Below are 20,394 nucleotides of genomic sequence, written 5' to 3' on the forward strand. Positions count from 1 at the left end.
ATAAGTACACCCTTTTAGTTGCACAACCATGTTTTGAAAATTTGAATAGCATTTTTGCACACATAAACTCTTAGTACTTCATAATATGATTTGCACGTGTAAACAGGTTGGCGTTTATCATAAAAAATGAAACCAGAAGAGACAAAATGTGCTCTGAATTGAATGCTCAGTGGTATGGATGTAGATCATACCACATTATTAGAAATAACCCAGGGGGTATATTATCAAGGGGTTTATCTCCGCTTTTTTGGCTTTAAAAGCCAAGAAAGCGGAGATAAAATTATCTCCCTATTACCAAGCTGTCGCTAACACCAGTTAGTGACAGCTAATAGGAGATAGCGACCATCTTGGGCCCCGCTTTGCATGTCAGTGATATTTATCACTAATGACATGCAAAGTGGGCGTGCCAAGATGTTAGCGACTGGAAACAGTCGCTAACATCGCTATCTCCTATTACCAACTTTTGGAGATATTCGCGCTAAGCGCGAATATATCCAAAAGCTAACACCTGCCCTGAGCAGTTCTTCACCATGTTATCCAATGGGAGGTGGATAACATGGCTAAGAGCATTTGCTCGATAATGCATGAATATCGCTGACTTTTCAGCGATATTCATGCATTGCGGCCGTTTTTTATCGCATTTGCGATAAACCTTGCTAATAGCAAGGTTTATCTGCGATAAATATCGCCGATGTGCGGCGATAATTTTTGTCTCTAAACAAGTTAGAGACAAAAATTATCGCTAGTTGTTGGTAATATACCCCCCAGAGTCTTTGTTGGATCTTTGATTTGAAGATCTCCTTGAAGTTGAAGAATTACCACAAAAAGTTTCTAGGACAGCATTTATAATTCCACTGTGTATGTGCCTACCTTGGTGCACGCAACGCCTTTGGTAATAGATCCTAAGCACCAATAAAGCACAGATCAGTATGGCAACAGGAACCAGGATATACAAAGCGTAGTTCGGTCCTTCAGAATCCACTGGATCTACTGTCAAGATGTAGAGAGAAAACAAAAGATGCGAATTTGATGTAATAGACACTCACCAGTGCAGTTTATGTATGTTCTATAGAGAGTACAGTGCTTCTATCTGTTATGCTAACAAGGAGGGTTTACTCTGGGGGAAGCCTGCACTGCTGCTGTCAGTTTTGTAAAGGATCTATCTGTGAGAAAAGCTTGAGCTACTATTGACAAGGGGAGACCCTTTTTTGCAGTAAAGCCTTTGTTTGCACTGGAAGTGTGCACTGTTTAGGACAATTATCTAACTGTTTAGACTATGTGGACCACTACTGTAGAGGCAGTCAGTGCTCTGTTCTGAATCAAAGAGGTTAAACAGTTTGCACTGCTGCTACTCATGCTAGGGTTGACCTTTTACAGTTGTTGTTGTCTTACTTGCCTCTGTGTATGTGGGTAGATTTAACTGTTCTGTCTGTGCTCAGCTTGTCCAACATGTGCCTGAAGCTTGCACTATCTGTGTTTTTGAGTGTGCTGTACCAAGGATGTCGTGGTCTGAGACCTACCAAAATATTGTACCTGATTTTAGCGGGTCCGGTCCTTCGTTTATGCAGCGAGTTTGGCTTTCTGTCTTGTTCAGAAGCCAATAGGTGACTGTGCAGCAATATTCCGTCATGATGGAGGACTTCTGTAACAGCAAAGTGCTGGTAAGGACACCATTCTTTTCCTCAGATGTTGCACTCTGTGTCCAGTTTGTTCCACTGCCATCAGCCCATTGTATAGTCCCGACAGGGCAGCCTCCGGTAGCCTGGCACACAATCTTCATGTCCGTCTTCTTACAATCTACAGAGATGTTTGGAACGTCTGAGGACCCTGAAGGAAAGCACACCTATTATTGCAGATTTACTGACTAACCTTGTATTGCCCATTTAAGAATTCCAAGTAGCCATGACTTTTGCAAGGACATGTGTCCTCTGGTTCCATCTCACAAGGTTTATGACATGGGACTTACTATGAATCAGTCCCACCACTTGATAAGCATCACTATCCTACCGATATAACTTCCTTTTTCCCTGCGACCAACCTCCTTATATCCCTAAATAAACTAATGTGCACAATTTCCTAAACATGTCACCTATCATCATTTTGATTATATTTTTGTGTTAAGACCATTGCTGTGCCTACGTTCGAAGATGCAAGTAATGCTGTTGTAGTTCTGCCTTAATTTTGAAATATTTTTTGTATTGTTAGTTTCATCATGTATTTATTTCATTATTTATTAGTACCTGCCACCTGCAAGATTAGACAAATACAAATTCCAGCAGAAGTTCGATCGACAATATATAAATATAGCCATATACCAATTTGATTCAACTTGAACAACTAAAATATTGATTGCGGTCAGATGCGTTTTACAGGTTTATGTTGTCATTAACAGCATCCTTAGCTGATCCTATATACATCCGTATAAGGTAATGTGGTTAACATTGCCTCAACTTACCACATAGGGAACGAATGGGATTTACATCTTGTATTCCCCGTCACGTAAAGGACAAAAAGGACAAATACAGTCTTTTTACTCTTTTACATCTTCCTACGGGATATTAAGTGTTAAAAGTAAGTTCTCTGCAGAATATGATCTCTTAAAAACATTAAGGAGCCCATTAGGATCGCGGACGGACTTGAGTCCGTCCGCGACCCTTGAGGAGGAGGGAACGTCCGCATGGGCTGCGGCGTTCTCTCCCCTGCAATTAGGATGTGACCGCCACCCTGGCGGTCACATCCTCTATTTTTAACATTGCGGCGGGTGCGGCTTCAAGCTGCACCCGCCGCAATGGTAAAAAAGCACACATTGCATTTACATGCAGAAAGCTGCAGGCACCGCGTGGTGCCTGCCGCTGTCTGCATGTAAATGCAGGGGGGTACCATATGCCAAATGCAGGGGGGTACCATAGGTACCCCCCATGTATACCCCCCACCCCCCTTCACCCTGGGGGCCCGCAACAGGCCCCCGAAGTGCACATCTGTATGCTTTTCGCGGAAAAGCATATCTGATACGCAATCCTAATATGGCTGGCGGTGTCTGAGAGACACCGCCACCATATAAGAGCTTTTCCGCCGCGGTTGTAAGCCGACCGCGGCGGAAAAGCGGCGGACATAAACCAAGACCCACCAGCCATCCTAATTATGGCGGTGGGTCTTTGGAGGCTCTGCAGCGGTTTTCCCGCATCCTCCGGGCCGGCGGTGGCTTCCGCCGGCCCGGAGGATGCGGGAAAACCGCGATCGTAATGTGCCCCTTAGTAAGGCTGTTTCCTTTCCTTTGTTATCATAAGCTACATAAACACAGTGGCAACTCCCCCGCTAAGGTGGAGGAGCGTCGCCCCACTGATTTATAGCAATGTCAAAAAAGGGAACATTTTATGTGTCCCTGCTGTAGCAGCTCTGTCGGTGGTGAGGGGCTGCTCTGCTATCAGAGCAGGGGAGGAGTGGTTTGCCCACTGCAAGTGCGCATGAATGCTTAGTTGGCCATCTCCAGCACGTCTAACTTTCATGCACACCTTGCATTTTCTCCACGCTGGCTGAATTACAGCTTAGGTAGAGAAAATGCCCAGGCCCTGGCTGAGAGCCGAAGCACATTGCTGCTACCAATTAAAAGGGAGGGTGGGAGCTGGGTGCTTCCTGCTTACCTGTTCCGGCCTGAAGAGAGGTTGGAGGAGAGACAAGGAGTGACGTAGTAATCTGGTAAGTTTTTTTCTTTTTTTTAAATCCCCTCACTCACTTCGAACCGAACTGAATCAACAATTACTGAGTACTACTTCAAGGGTTGATAGTATGCCAAATCAACATTAAAGTGTGCCATACGAATAACTTTTTGAAACTGCTGTACCCCAAGACAGCACAGTGCTAAATGCAATATTTAAATGAACCAATGAAAATTTCAAAGGTGACCAAAATTCTAACAATTGGTTTTAAACACAGTCCTAATTCTTGTGGATATAGGCCGAGATATACAGTTTGGTGAACCGAGTACCCTCAGTCTGTCTACTCTGTTTTGAGTCGAGAATACAGTAGGAAAACCTACTCAGAAGGACTGACAGGCTAAGGGCATCAGATCACTGCCCTATTTAGTTTAAAAGGTCTGAAGTCCTTTTTTCAGTGTTTTTCACTGCCATCACGGACAGCAAATAAAAAATACTGACCCAGTATGTGGAGGGCATTCGTTTTTTATTTTTCAGAAACAAATTTCCACTTTAAAATTTTGTTTCTAAAGAACCAAACAGTTTGGAGAGATGGTGGTTGTCCACCAAACTTTCAGTGCCTTCGCAGGAGGGCCACCGCTGTCTGGGCAAAAACAGTACTGCAATTTCTTTTCAATTTCTCTCATGTAGCACGAGGTAGTTACCAGAGGGATATCAAAGTCAGTCAGTGATAATACTTCCCCCTGAGAATAAACAGATATCTCTGCTGTGTCGGAGGTCACTTAAAAATATGACAGTCTTCCGTCTATCAGGGTGATGGATATAATGGCCTCTATCACTCTGACGGATAAAGACCACCAAATGCTAACTTAGCACCTTAATCACTTAAGGAGTTAGCATTGTACATGGACGTTTCACAGTAGACAGGTCTGGATGGTGAAATGTAGATTGAGGCGGGGGAGAAGTGATTATCATGAATAGGGAAATGGAGAGGGTCTCGGACGGAAAAGATTGTGGGATGGATTGAAAACTGCCACATTGGAGATGCCTACTAGTGTGGTCTAACAGTAGACTGTCGAAAAATGCTAATGAGATGTACAACTTTGGGGGCTGGACAGTTCCATTGAAATGATAATTGTGCTGATTGCATGCTGCCTGGTTGTGCCTTGCGGTTTGGGATGGGAAGAGAGAATGGGGGAGTAAATCTTGTTGACATTAGGCTTCATGTATCACAGATTGTGTTCTACATATAAAAAAACAAATACAAATATATTACTAAAAAGGAGTGAAAATTGCAACTAAATATTTTAATGATTTACATTAAAAACACCAATAAAAACAAATTCTAAAGTCCCCAACACACAACTGCTCACAGATCCTAATAGCATGCCTGATATTTTTCAAATATCTCTTACTTTACTTTCTTCCATATTACTTACTATTTGATGGTTCCTCACAAAATTGTCTGATGCATTCAATGCCCTCTGTAGCCAAATCAGGATCGTATCAAGGATAACAATATCAACCACATACATATGCATATGAATAAGGCTAACTAACGGTGAACTTTTCTGACCTTGAAAAATCCTACAAAATGTGTGTAGATATAAAGACAAAAGCATCAACCATACTTAAACCAATTATATATATCATTGAGTTGGGTGAGGACTATATTTGCTCCCTTTTGTAGAGTTTCAATAAACTTGCTGGATTACTGAGGATCTCTAATTTAGATCACAACATAGCTCTATCTACGTGGTCAAATAATGTACTGAAATCGATGAAGACATTGAAAATGGGCTGTTTCTTAAGGCAATTATGTTTATCCAAAATTAAATGTATTTAAGATATATAATCAAAAACTGAATGGTTTCCTTGAAACCCTGAGTGTTCTAGTGAGAGAAATGCATCTTCAGAAGCTCATATTTGTAGATATTCTAGTACGGACTTACAGCATAATGTCCAAAAGGGATATTGGCCTATAATTTGGTGGAAATCATTTTGAGCTTTTTTTATTGACTAGGACTATTATACTTCCTTTGCAGGTGTATGGTTTCTGACTAATAAGATAACATTCTCTACCTAAAGGTATAAGAAAGGTGGTTCATTTCGTAGGATATTTTTTCATCTGTGCTATAGAGATACCTTCCATGCTATTAGCTGATTAATACCTTCACCTAGTCATAAAAGCATTTGATAGTTCAAAAACTAGTACTCTTGTGGTACTGTTTTACATACTCTTACATGCCTTTGTGAATTGGCACCAAAACACCTAAAATGGGAATAAAATGGGAACATTCAGGGAATATTTATCTTGAATTAGTACAGCTAGAATGTACTATGCCCTCTTTGCACTTATACGGAGTTTGACATGTAGTGGCCAATTTACAACGGCATGTAAGATTATGCAAAAGAGCACTCCTGTAGTACTATGAAAGAGACTCATAAATATTTTTGTGAAACAGCCCCAATGTTTTTAATATCATTTGAAATGTATGTGGATATGCATCTTCATTCAGTTCACCTAAAGACCTAAACTAACCTGTGATCAACCATGAATTATACTTCTGGGTCCCTTTCCATTGCACAATCTTGATGCACATTCCTCACATTCCATTTCAGTAATGAAAATTGAAGCAAATTCTGTTCTTGTACTTGTATGAAGCAATAGTAGGTAGGACAAGAATTATGTGATGCACTGTAGGACAAAATCCAGGCTTAGAAAAAAGACTTTGTTGTGGCTTCTTAATTTCATGTTCAACTTTGCAATTTGAACTTCTTTCTCTAAAGAATAAAACACATACTGTTTTCTAAGTAAATTAAATATTATTACTATTTCTAAAACTACCACGTTTGTTACACTCTAGTCTGGGGCAGAAAAATCTCGATAGCTAACCGGCAGATTATCATCTGATCACTACCCTGAGTTGTTCTTATATTAGTATTCAGTTTATTAAAGAATACCAACAACATCATCAACTTATCCTCATTCACTATCTTATTAAAGATTTGACAAATTGGTTGTGAATCGCAAACAGTTTGGCCATCCTTTACCGCCATTTCTAGTCTAGTCCCACCCGGATGAATATACCATATCTTTTTCTACATTTTACAAACTACTACTCTGTTTTTTTCTCCAGTACTTTCCTGCAATCTTATCTGCATTTTTAACAGTTTTTAGAGCAGTGTTATTTTCCCTTGGTAGATATGTTTCTGGCTTGCAGATAAAATCATCTTTGAGTGAGTCTTTTTGTGTACCCAAAGTACACTACTTTTTATAGTTTACGGTTGACCACTAAACAGTCTTTAGCATTGCCGATATTCAAATATATTTATTTCAATAACTGAAATCAAAATCCATCCATGGCATAAAGAAGTTCAGAAATTTACAGAAAAGGCCCTGGGAAATTGAATGATCCATTATCAACTAACATCGAAGAAGTTGAAGTGTTGAAGGCTGGGTGCAATTGTGGTCCACTCCCTCCCTTACTTACCAACCCTACTGGATGATTCTGGGTTTTACGTGAGAACAATATCTCTGAATCAGGTTTTATTCATTGCTCAAAACACAATAATTCAAGTAATTTAGTCATTTACTAGTTGACAATCTTTCTAACTCTGGTTCCTCCACCTTATTGTTCTGTATCTGGAAAATAGAAATCTGAATTAAATGTACTACTATCATTTACAGCAATAGTGAAATCACTAATAACCGAAGACTTTGGGTCAGATTCAGAGTTTGGCAAATGGGTATGCCATTAAAAATATAACGGATGTCTCATCCACCTTATTAAAAGTGAATTAGGAATCTATGCACATGTAATAAGGTGGACGGGGTATATATCATGTTTGTAACAAAGTACCTGTCCACCAAAATATAAATTAGGACCTTAGGTTGGGTAATGTAACAACTTGCTCCCACTTCTACTGAAATCTCCAGAATTCTTTTATTTTTTCCGCACTACACATTGATGATGCAGTTTGAGCATTGCAAACATTCTCTAGGCTTTGATGTATTATTGATTAGTGAGAATAGATTTCTTTGCAAAACTCCTCCATGGTTGTGTATAAAATGTACTTAAACTTTTCTCAGTGATCTTTTCCACTGGCTCCTCACATAATCCGATATTACCATGAACTAATGATTTGTTACTAGTAACCTCAATATAGAGTGCAGCCATGCTATCACTTATAAACAGATTAGCTAATTAAGCAAAAACGAGTGGGACTTCAATTATCTCTTTTTTCTTGGAAAACATATTAGGAATAATGTTTGAACCTCTAATTTTTGTTGTGTTGTCTTGCAAGAAGATTCCTTTAGTATTTGATCTCCAGTAAAGCAAAACTTACCTTATGTCTAGAACAATAACATTCTCTTAAAAAGTAGTTCTTTTAAAATTATGGCATTCATTTTCTCACCTAAAAACTTGGTTTAGCAAAAGAGAAACTAGGGTCCCTGGTGCCCATCCGCATGGTCTGTTAATGACAGACTGTGATTGCTTCGTAATCTGGAGTGTTGCAGACCTACTGTGTTATCTGAAACATCTAAAATTGGACCAGGAGCCAGGGCTGGGGCAGGCACTGCATATAAGTCGACCACGAGTGGAGGGGTTGTCATTTAGTCATTTAGGATAAGTCATTTAGGCTGAAAGTAACAATAACAAGTCCCATTCAAAACACCTCCACCGCACAGAAATTGCCTCAATGTTATGTAGTTTACGAGACAAGCTGGATATTCTCACAGGGAAATGCATGCATATGAACACTAGCCACCACCACACAGCAAACATACTTCCTGTTACCTGGTCTGCCTAAAATTATAGTGGAGTTAGGGAAGATCAAGACGTAGAAATGGACATTAAATTGGTGAAAATATTTTGTTTGTCTGACCCTGTTAAAAAGCTAGTCACAAAGCTCAAGCTAGTGCACTTCAAACTTAAATATAATTCTTCAGTATGGTATAGTTAATGTGACAACATGATTCTTTTTATACAAAATATCTTCTGATGCACTTTGGCCACCACCAAACACAAAAAGCACAGAGCTTCACCTGGCATGGTTAAAATAGGAGTTGAAAATGTAGTGAGGGCAGGATTAAGAAGTCAACTCTGGCTAGTAGAAATATCTTGCTGAGTCCAACCAGGTAAAAGTGACAGTCACAGAGCCCCAGCAACCAGCACACATTCCCCATCGAAAAAGTGTTTCTGTGCTTTATAGTAAAGGAGATAAGAGGGTTCGCCTCACTGGAAATGCATCCACAAGTACAGTACTATTTGTAACACTTTCTGTGTATATTATTCCTTATGAGAAGAAATTTTTAATTGCTATTGATGCACGTGGTACTCAGTGAGCCAATATAGATCTCCACACATTTACATGCCCCCTTACGGTTGCAACCTAAACTTTCAATTCCTCCTCATAAATAATGACCAGTTGTATTTTCATGAGACAATATAGCAGGTAGAGTCAGCTTGGTGATTGCTAAAAAAAATGTTTAAATGCCTGTGCCATACACCAAGTGAAACACACCATATCAAAATGCTCATAAACTTCTTTGCTCACCTCATAATAATGAGTATCAGTTCAAAGATATGTGAATACAGGTCTAGCCATCACCTGTTGTCCTGCAGGAAATCAATGTCATTGTCACATTTGTTCTATCTGCATGTTTACAATGTCACTCATAATATTTCAAGCTCATTTGTCCCAACATTGTGAACATGTAGTAAATTGTACCACTAGCCATGTCATATTCTATTATTGAGATAGTTTCACCACTCTTACCCACAAATAAATCATACATTAAATGGTAAAACCTTCAAGGTGGATCAGCTGTAAACCACGCATAAATGTAATTTGTCCATGAAGATGAAAAGTGTTTGCATTCTTGGAAGGCCCCCAGATTATTATCTTTCTACATGTGACAGTAATGAGTAGTAATAACGACTGTTAGGCCCGGCTGATTATGTGAAAGATTATATAGGTTGTAATTATATTATGAACAGACAGGTTAAAGTTGAGATGTATATATAGGAGTTCATGTGATGGGAAGATTCTGATGCAATGAGCAGAAAGGCAAGTGTTCGCTCACTTTTGCCATTGAAGATGAAGGACGGAGCTGAATCTCAATTCCCGATGGCAGAGTTGTCCTATAGTTTTCTTGCCACCATCACCTTATAACAGATGTCTCTGCCAGGGATTTGATTTCACATTCATTCTCCCAAGCCACCACTGACCATAGGTGCCTAATGAACAATCTTAATAAACAAATCTCATCCTTTGTCACTCTGACATCCATAAGGAATTTGTCAGGATTGCAGAAGTGATCAGCAAAACTCAGGGGTATATTACCAACAACTAGCGATAATTTTTGTCTCTAACTTGTTTAGAGACAAAAATTATCGCCGCACATCGGCGATTTTTATCGCAGATAAACCTTGCTATTAGCAAGGTTTATCGCAAATGCGATAAAAAACGGCCGCAATGCATGAATATCGCTGAAAAGTCAGCGATATTCATGCATTATCGAGCAAATGCTCTTAGCCATGTTATCCACCTCCCATTGGATAACATGGTGAAGAACTGCTCAGGGCAGGTGTTAGCTTTTGGATATATTCGCGCTTAGCGCGAATATCTCCAAAAGTTGGTAATAGGAGATAGCGATGTTAGCGACTGTTTCCAGTCGCTAACATCTTGGCACGCCCACTTTGCATGTCATTAGTGATAAATATCACTGACATGCAAAGCGGGGCCCAAGATGGTCGCTATCTCCTATTAGCTGTCACTAACTGGTGTTAGCGACAGCTTGGTAATAGGGAGATAATTTTATCTCCGCTTTCTTGGCTTTTAAAGCCAAAAAAGCGGAGATAAACCCCTTGATAATATACCCCTCAATTCCTTGTGCGGCTGTCTAGCTTCTTCTTACTCTTGATGTCAAAGTAATATTATCCATCACTATATTAACCTTCAAATCCACAATTTACAAATACAACGCGCTCTCTTCTCCACAACATGCTTTTCTTTAAATTCATCCCTGGTTCACTTCCTGTCTACCATTAAACTGGTAGGCTTTCCTATCCAATACAATATGAACTTCTTTAAAAAATCTGGTGGTTAACCTTAATCTTCTGATCCATCACTAAAATCTCACTCACATCTGATCTGTTTCCCCTTCAACAAAGCCATTCTTAACCCCTTCTAAAAAAGATTCAGAAAACCACATAATTAATGTGCTCTTTCATTAATAGTCTTTTTTAAATAAAGAGCATTTGGGCAGATCATTGTGTCCTAAATATGTTTTAATGGCAATCTGTATGCACATTATAAATAAATAACCCAACCAAACTAAATTAATCAGATTCAGTATTTTGATGAAAATGCCAGATCATCACTTGATCATATCCAACAACTCTAGAGTATCAGCCTTAGACTCACTTCTCAAATTGACAAGGGATGTCCATGCTGGTGCTTTTATTTTATCTGGTGACCTTGACACTGTCACCCATAGACGTATCAGACTGATCTACAGCACCTTAGCTTTGAATACACAGGCTCAGCATGAATAAACAATACGTGTCTCTTGACTTTATGGAGTAGGTAAGCCACACTTTCCCCTATTGTTCTTTGCCTCATCCTTTAATTTAAACGGTGGCACAATGCTCATAACGGATTACTGTCATTTTCAATTTCCTAGTGCTCCCTGCACCGTATTCTTCTATTTGGCATTTATATTTTACATCTGGGCTGATTATATACAAATTGTTGCATCACTGGCAAGTATATCAGTTCTTTCCGCCTCTATGATCTTTGATGAGGTTCTAACCTTTAAGTCCTCTGCACAGATATTGAAATATTTTTTACATGCAAGTGCGGACAAACTGGAAATGACTTCCTCCTAATGTTTGAAAAGTTAATGAACATTTTGGTTTCCAAAAAGACTACACAGACCCAGCAGTTTATGTAAAAGCAGCTAATATTTCATCACCTCTTTGGTCACATTGTAAAGGCATGTGCAGGCTAATGTTGTTTTCACAATTGTTATATATTTCATATCAGTACCCTGATATAGGTCTAGGGAACATCCTACACTTTCCCTACATCAACTCCCTGTCATTTAATTTGAACGAGCCTTATAAGGACATAACTCCAAATAAGGACAGACTGCCGTGTATGGACATAATGCCTTATAAGGACTGTAGCCTTTTATGGACTAAACCTTTCACCTAGTTCCATGCTGAGGGTGGGTTTTTCCCAATCGATATTGCTAAGACGTCATCCTTAGCACATATGAATAATTTATGAGTATACTCTACCAGAGGTCCACTTCACCTCTCCCGTTGACGCACAAGGTTTGATCCCCAATGTCATCCTGATATTGAACAATGGGGAACATAAGCACATAGACTGTATAAATACAGCACCTCTTGCTACCAGTAAGCAGGAGGGAACCAAGACTTCAAGACCGACACACTGACCAGAGACTCTGAGTCTCCAGCATGCTATCGCTCCAGCTGACAGTGGTCTGACGATCCCTTGCGGGGTGTCCAACTCAAGTCCAGGACGAAGTCCCACACTCTCACTATTCAGGTATGGTGTTCCACTAAATCTTAGTGGTATTCTTGGCTCTTGGAATCTTAGACTTAGGCGCTTAGGCTCTTTCACACCTACTCACATGCTAGTTACACTTAGGTACATCTAGACAGACATCTTAGGAGTATGCACTTTATTTTATAAATGCATGTCATATTCATGTATGTGTTCAAGACTATTGTAAAATGGTAGAACAATACTATTTCTTTTTATTCACTGTGCTGATGGTTCTATATCGCTGCTACTGTATTACAGTTGTAGCAGCGCACTTAATTTACATGAGAAGAACTATGGTACAATAAATTCTTATTGTAAACACGCTCAACTGTTTCTTCTGCGTATCTCTCTGGGAGCGAAACAAGCAAGCATGAGTGACTGGGTGAAAAGTAGTATATTGTTTCCACGCGTCTGAGGTTATTATGTCCTGAAGTTGCAAAAACGAATCTCTCTGATAACAGGAGATTCTAGTAGGACTTTCCTGGGCAAACTGATAGAAAGAGCAGCGTTCGCACAGATGTCACAATTCATTGAAGAGAATGACATACTTTCAGATTTCCAAACAGGATTCCGTCCGGGAAGAGGCACTGAATCTGCCCTCCTTGCCATCTGGGATGACCTAAAGAATACAGTTGTCCGCAACGGGGTTGCTGCGCTACTCCTCTTGGACCTCTCAGCTGCCTTTGACACGGTTGCCCATGACACTCTGAAACAAAGACTTTATGAAGCCGGCATAGAGGGAACTGCTCTAGACTGGATCAAGTCCTACCTTCAAAACAGAACTAATGTCATCCACACCCCACCTTTCTCGTCCAAACCGTACTCCACAAAAGCAGGGGTCCCTCAAGGTTCTATCATCTCGCCCATGCTTTTCAACATCTACATGAAGTCTTTACCAGTACTGATCAATACATTTCACCTCACATGCTACAACTAGGCAGATGACACGCAAATACTCCTTCAACTGGAATGCCCCAAAGACATTGGAAAATCACCAATTTTCAGCTGTCTCAGAGCCGTGGATCAGTGGATGACTTGGAGCCATCTCAAATTGAATGCTTCAAAAACTGAAATATTCACGTGTGGCGATTGGAAAAATTACAACCCGCTTGCCGCATGGCCGGATGAACTGGGATCACTGCCTAAAGTATCAAAGGAAGTAAGAAACTTCGGAATGACCATGGACTCCAAGCTGTCGATGAATGTCCAAGTGAATAAACTAGCAAGATCAAGCTTTGCTACTATAAAAACGTTGCAACAAATTTTCCCTCATTTGGGATTTCCACACAAGGTCCAAGCTACCATCTCCCTTGTTCTATCCAAACTCGATTAGGCCAATAGCCTCTACCACGGATCACCTTTAACGACCATGAAAAGACTACAACGGATTCAGAACTCGGCTGCCAGACTACTCTTGCATATCAAACCACGAGACCACATCTCCCCTGCCTTGAAAGCCCTGCATTGGTTACCGGTTGCCAGAAGATCCACGTTCAAGCTGCTTTGTATTACCCACAAAGCAATACATGGAATAGGACCACTCTTCATCAGGAATAAAATCCCCAAACACATTCAATAAAGGAACGTACGCTCTAAAGGAGCATCTCACCTCAAAATCCCACCATACAAGAAAAAAACCATGGGTGGCACACCCTTCTCTGTTCAAGCAGCCAAACTATCAGCCAGATTCATCAAGCGAAATGCGCTCGCAAAAGGGCCAGATTCTGAGAATCTGGCCATTTGCGAGCGCAATTTTTGCATTTGGGATTCATCATCCCAAATGCAAAAATCGCTAATAAAGAAATCGCAAATTTGCGAGGATTAGCATTTAAGGAATCTCTATTAGAGATTCCTTAAATGCCATTCATGAAACATTTAAAAATTGCGAATTCGCAATTTAGGACCGCTATTTACCACGAAGTCAAACCTCGTGGTAAATAGCGAAAACTTAGAAAAATGCATTTAAATGCATTTTTCTAAGTTGCATGTTACACACACACACATGTCCTTTGGACATGTGTGTGCACAACATCAGTGTAAATTCACATTTCAGGGGTGCTACAGGGTGTCCTTTGGACACCCCTGCACCCTTGAAATCGCATCCTTATTTGCGATTAGCAAATTGCTAATCGCAAATAAGGAATAACTCCCCATTCATTCCAATGGGCCTGTAGGCCCATAGGAATGCATGGGGAGTTATTTCTTATTTGCGATTAGCAATTTGCTAATCGCAAATAAGGAACATGTAGGAATCGCAATATTTTTTGCAATTCCTACATGAATCCCGTTTTGCAAGTCCTTAATAGCGATTCCTTATGAATCGCTATTAAAGACTCTCAAAACGGGTCTTTGATGAATCTAGCAGTATGGAACTCTTTACCCCCCAACATAAGATCCACCGACAACCACCTTATCTTCAGAAAACTACTCAAGATCTGGCTCTTCCCCACATAAGCACCATACGGAAATAGAAATTTACAGCATATCCTTCTGTATATAAGCATTTGTTTTCACTATAGATATGTACCTATCTTTGTGTATTACTTTATAAAACATGTAAAACAATTATGTTGTTAAGAGAAGAAGAAAAAATAATAATAATAATATTCATCAATAAATAAAAATCATATTTGGTCTACATGTACATACTTCCATTGTACATCTATGTACCTTGCATGTACTTGGATCTGTGTGTCTGTTACTTTTCTCCTGAAAAAGCATATCCAATGCACTACCCTATTTCTCATCCTGTGCCTCTATCAATATATTTAATCTAAATATACTTACTTCCTTTATGTATCTATATACTTTCAATGTACTTATGGATCTATATATTTATCACTTTCTTCTAATTTAGCATTTCCAATGCACTAGCCTATTTCTCAGCCTATACTTCGCTCAATATATCTTCTAGCCCAACCTTCTGAATCATCTCAAACTTCTTTCTACTACTCCTTCTAATGCACTACCCTATGTCTCATCCTATAGATCTATAAATATATCCTCTACATCCACTCTCTCATTTATCCCAAACCCATACCACTACTATGATCGCCAAAATAACCTTTTCTAGACTCTCTCCTGCTCTACCCCTCCTTGCATCATCTGACACCTCTTTTTACTACACCGATCCCCTAAAACAAACATTTCTAAACTCTCCCCTCTGACTCCTTTCCTCCAAAACTCCTTTTTACTCATCCAAAAGCCTCTTCCTAAAAATCCTTCACTCTTTTATCCCTCCACTAACCTTTTTCAATCAAAATTAACAGACTAACATGTTTACTTCTCAAATTCCATATTCCATATTCAACTATACTAATATACTGCCCAAATAACTGAATAACATATCTACTACTCAAATTACTTCATATTTATACTATACTAATTTTCAACACTAATCCTTTATGGGTTCCGGAGTTGCGTGCTACTCGCCAGAAAAGCGATTCAACACCCATCAGGGGTAACAAGTGCTATATGAATGCAAATCTTTCTTCCCCTTTTATCCATCCGCTATCCTTCTCACTCCAAGTAACAGACTAATATCCACCACTGAAATTACCTCATATTTCACCATATTAATTCACCACTAATCCTTTATAGGCTCCCTGAATAGCATGCGTCAACAAGCGAGCGATAAATAAATACAAACCTTTGTCCTACTCTATCTTTCTGCTATCATTCCAAATCCAAATAACTGACTAACCTATCCACCACTTAAAATGTACTTGCATGTTTCACTATACTAATTCAACACTAATCCTCTATGGGTCCCGGAGTAGCATCCTACCCGCCGAAAAAGTGCTTCGACGCCTCGTTAGGGGTAGTAAGCGCTATATAAATGCAATTACAATACAATTACAATACCATATTTTATTTTTAGGTCTCGGCTGGTGTAAGGCTGCGCACATGCGCAGTCTCGCAGGCGAGATTTAATGATTTAGAGGGGGCTTCATTATCGGGCTTAAAGCCTCGCCCCTCTTTCCCATTGGCCGGCGTCACCGTTTATGCTAAACGGTGGCCAGTCATTGTGAAAGAGCATTCCATGACGTAGACTTTTCTGTTTTTCAGACGGCCCACTTGGACGGGCTCGCCTGATTTACGTTCGTCATAAAAGCTTTCTTATCTTTATGGGGCCATGGCCCCATAAAGATAAGAAAGCTTTCAGACTGACGCAAGTGAAAGAGGCACATCACACACCTCAAGGGCAACTCCCCGCCCACCAACACAATCGTGTCACAACTGCTCTCACACAATCTGTCTCCGCTTGCAGTATATCACCATAGGTTGTCAAACCTAAATCCAGGACTAAAACAGTGTCCTGGGAACATGCAGCAGTGTGATCATCTTTGACATCTGACGATGTCATGAGCTTCGATGCTTGCTCCCACCCTTTGTAGCTCCGCCGGCACATACTTGCTGAAGATGGGCAAAGCAAAGACACTACATAAAAAGATATGGGCTATTTAGTGGACAAAGACAAGAAATCGGCGGACCGTGCTTCTTCAGAGATGTGTCTGTTTCATTCGGAGGCTGGGAGTGTGTGCGCGGTGGCGAATGCGTTTAGTATTTATTTGTATGCAGATGGCTATACAAGTGGGAGCGATATAGCATGGCTGGCTAATGCGCCTGCTGCAGGCATATATGTGAAGATCATGACTTCTGATCAGATAGCACTGGATTTTAACATGGACCACGTGCAGCCTGCAGTGACGGTGCTCAGTTGGTTAATGTGCCTGAATCTTCAGAGATGTGTCTGTTTCAGTCGGAGGCTGGTAGTGTGTGCGTGGTGGCGAATGCGTTTATTATTTATTTGCATGCAGATGGCCATACGAGTGGGAGCGATATAGCACAGCTGGCTAATGCACCTCCTGCAGGCATATATGTGATTTATTTGTATGCAGATGGCGATACGAGTAGAAGCTGGAAGTGACACCTGTAATAATTGGCCCCTTCATCACTTCCTGTTGCCTATGGAGTGTACAGAAATCAATAAAATGCAATGAGCCATATTTAATATATATTGGTTACCTTTTCTTAAAATTAACGAGTTTTTCATAAATCTATCAGAAAAAGCAAAAAATAGTATACCTAAAATTATCTTTCATGGGATGCTCAGTATTCGATATTAGATTAAAGTTTTGGTACAGAGCAGTAACGTTTATTTATTTACTCTTAAGCAGCACTTTTACTAACAGTTAAAAACTTCTACTTGACTGCATGCCAGGGAGCAGAGCTATAACTTACAGAGTACTGATTTTTGAAGACCACTATTGTGTTATACATAGAGGATACATACCAGGTAACCATGTAATCTGATCTAAAATTGCCAAAGAGTGGTTTTGATGACATCCTAAACTGCGAGAGGTTTGTAAATGTGACCAGAACCCCAGGATAGCAATACAGGACCATAATATGAATATTACCAGTTATATATTTTTTGCATTCCATATTTATTTTAAGGTGTTTGGTTTGAAAAAAGGTGTTTCATTTGTTTTAGAAAGCATGAAATGCTTTAATATAGTGTGTGATTGTCTCCAGTCAAAATATGAGACTTGCATATAAAAATGTATAATTTTTAGAGGAAAAAGTAACTTTTGCCACACTTGCCACATAATTTGTAGGTTATCAAAAATGTTACTTCAGATGGATACTTCTAACCGGGTTCCTCACCTTTCAAATATCCCCAGGTGCCAACCTGGATCTTATCCCAGGTGCCAAACTGGATCTATCCCCCGGTGCCAACCTGTATCTTAACCCCAGGTGCCAGCCTGGCTCTAGAAGTCTTAAACCGCATTGCTCGCATGCCAGGAGCTGACACCATGTTGACTTTCTTTGATCTCAGAAGTAAGAAAGGAGCAACATTTAAGCGCCACCCATGCACATCGACTTTAGTTGCTAACTTTCTGTACCTTTGGACGCTGATCTGGAGCTTACTCCCAACTTTTTCCTCACCATTGCCAAGTTTTTTTTCTTTCAAAATTATTTTTTCTAAAGTGCAAGGGAAATGAGTCCCCCTAAATTTATAGGGTTTAAGCCTTGTAGTGACTGATCCCAGATATGTGCCTTTGGTATTTGGGTTCGGAGCACAACTCCAAGTCCTCTGAGGAGTGTGCCCTAATGACTCAGAATGCAACCTGGGAACACAAAGCTGTGTGTCACCGAAAGAGGTTTCGGAAATCTAGCTCTAAATCGAGAGCGTGGACCTCTTTCTGCTTTCGAGGATAGTAGGATCAACCAAATTCACTCCTCATGGCTCCCCCAGCAGAACGATCCATGGGGTTCAGATTGCACATTCCCAGGTCATTTGCTTGGAAACTTCTCACAACACCACACATGATGGTGGGTTTCTGTAGAGTGGGCATGGAAGAGGACGTAAGAACAAATCACAAATCTTTTTACATGAGTACTACGTGTGCCTCATTGAAAGTCAGGAGTAAAGTACACATACAGAACATCTTTGTGAGTCGGATCCACTTTAGGGTGACCCGGAATCTGGGGAACTGGGTTCAAATCTTGGCAATGACGCTGAACATCCTGTGATTCTGGACAAATAACTTAATCTCCCAGTGCCTAACAAAACAAGCATTTGCAATGCAATAGGTCTCCCATTAGGAAAGTTTGAGCTATTGGTATTGTAAGTGACAATTTTTTTATTTATGTGTTGGTTTTGAAAATAGCTAAATTAATAGCTTTGTCATTTACAATGCCAATAATTTCAACTTTCGCAAATGTGACACCTATAGCATTTGTAATGCAATATGTGTTGTATTTACGTGACTTAGATGTATTGATATTACAAATAACAATGATCATCAGAAAAACTAAAGAACACGTTATCAGAACTCTAAGTAGTACTATTTTTCAAATACAATTAACAGTTTCACAGGAGGCAAAGCACTGGATCCACACTCCTAACTCAACGTATAGTCTATTTGCCTCATTACCGACTGTGAATCCAAGAAGTTTATACAGCAGCATGCAGCAGGGATTAGCAGTTCTCGTCACTGGGGAGCGACAACTCCTACGATGTGTTTACATAGAGCTCGGAACATGCTAGCCACTACCTACTCTTAGGGAATCATGCTCTGCTGTGCCAAATAGGCTCCTGTAACAGATGCTTCTTAGAAACTCACAGAAAAAGCAGGAGTATGTGGCATAAATACGCAGAACAAGCAGGCTGGCAAAGCTCCACTGACGCTGTGAAGTCTTGAAAACACTGCATGTTACTAATAAATACAGGGCCCCAACATAAGAGCTAAAATATGGATTTGTTTGAGAGTTATTACTTGTAACATTTTGAATTTCCAATTTAACACACTTGAGGAGAAATACGAGTGGAGTAATGTGCAAACGTTTTTACCCCCTAGCACTGTGCCTGTGAACTGTATTCCCTGCAGTCCTTAGGCTTTCAATTAAAACCGACATGCATATGCAAGGGAAAATTACGAAAATGCGTCTCCCTGGATGCACAGGAGCTTCGTAAATCAGACAAAAATAAAGAAATTATATTTGGTTGTAGGGATTCCTTGGTCAGGCCTAGATGTTAGCATTTTTGGGGATTCGACTGTTCAACCTCTTAAAATCTTACTTGCCTCCTATTTCCCCCATTCTTCAACATCCTTCATTCATCCTTCTAACCACCACAACCAACATTCTCAAAATAGTGAGGCACTCGTAAACCCATCATTGTTGTTAGCAGGTACCACCTTCCAAATTGTTCAAATTCTTCTTTACTTTTAGAGTCATTAGCTCACTGGTACCTGAACAAGAAATGATGCCACGCAAGACTGAACATAAGCAACACATGTCAGACAAAGTTATAGATGTCTAAATGTACCTTTTCCCACTAAGAGCGGGATGTACAATCTGCAAACCTCACGTACTTGAGTCCTTGCTTATGCTATAAAAACATTGTTTTGCTTTAGGGGAATAAGTCTGATTCCCTTAAAGCATGTTCGAATCCCATGACTTCCGACAATTCTAAGCAGGGCACCATACAGCATCTTTATCGCAAGAATATATAGTTGGAAATTGCATACCATTTTAAATCAGCTCCAAGTTTTACTCATAATGGTGAAGTGCACTTTTTTCTGTGGAAATATTGCTACTATAAAGACAAAGATGGGGTGGTCCTACTGTTCCTTGTACCTAATGC

The 20,394-nt window shown here is 40.0% G+C and overlaps 1 protein-coding gene across 2 annotated transcripts in view; it reads right to left on the bottom strand.

The window, feature by feature from the left end:
* Positions 1–20,394, bottom strand: part of LOC144770266 (uncharacterized) — a 447,122-nt gene that overhangs the window by 71,088 nt on the left and 355,640 nt on the right. For both annotated transcript variants that reach the window (XM_078654643.1, XM_078654644.1), the window contains exons 5-6: positions 1,534–1,827; positions 871–990 (exon numbers count right to left, since the gene is read on the bottom strand). In XM_078654643.1, the coding sequence (XP_078510769.1) occupies positions 871–990; positions 1,534–1,827 (414 nt within the window). The remainder of the gene's footprint in view (positions 1–870; positions 991–1,533; positions 1,828–20,394) is intronic.

The sequence above is a fragment of the Lissotriton helveticus genome, chromosome 7 (assembly GCF_964261635.1).
Source record: "Lissotriton helveticus chromosome 7, aLisHel1.1, whole genome shotgun sequence".
Lineage (NCBI taxonomy): Eukaryota > Metazoa > Chordata > Amphibia > Caudata > Salamandridae > Lissotriton > Lissotriton helveticus.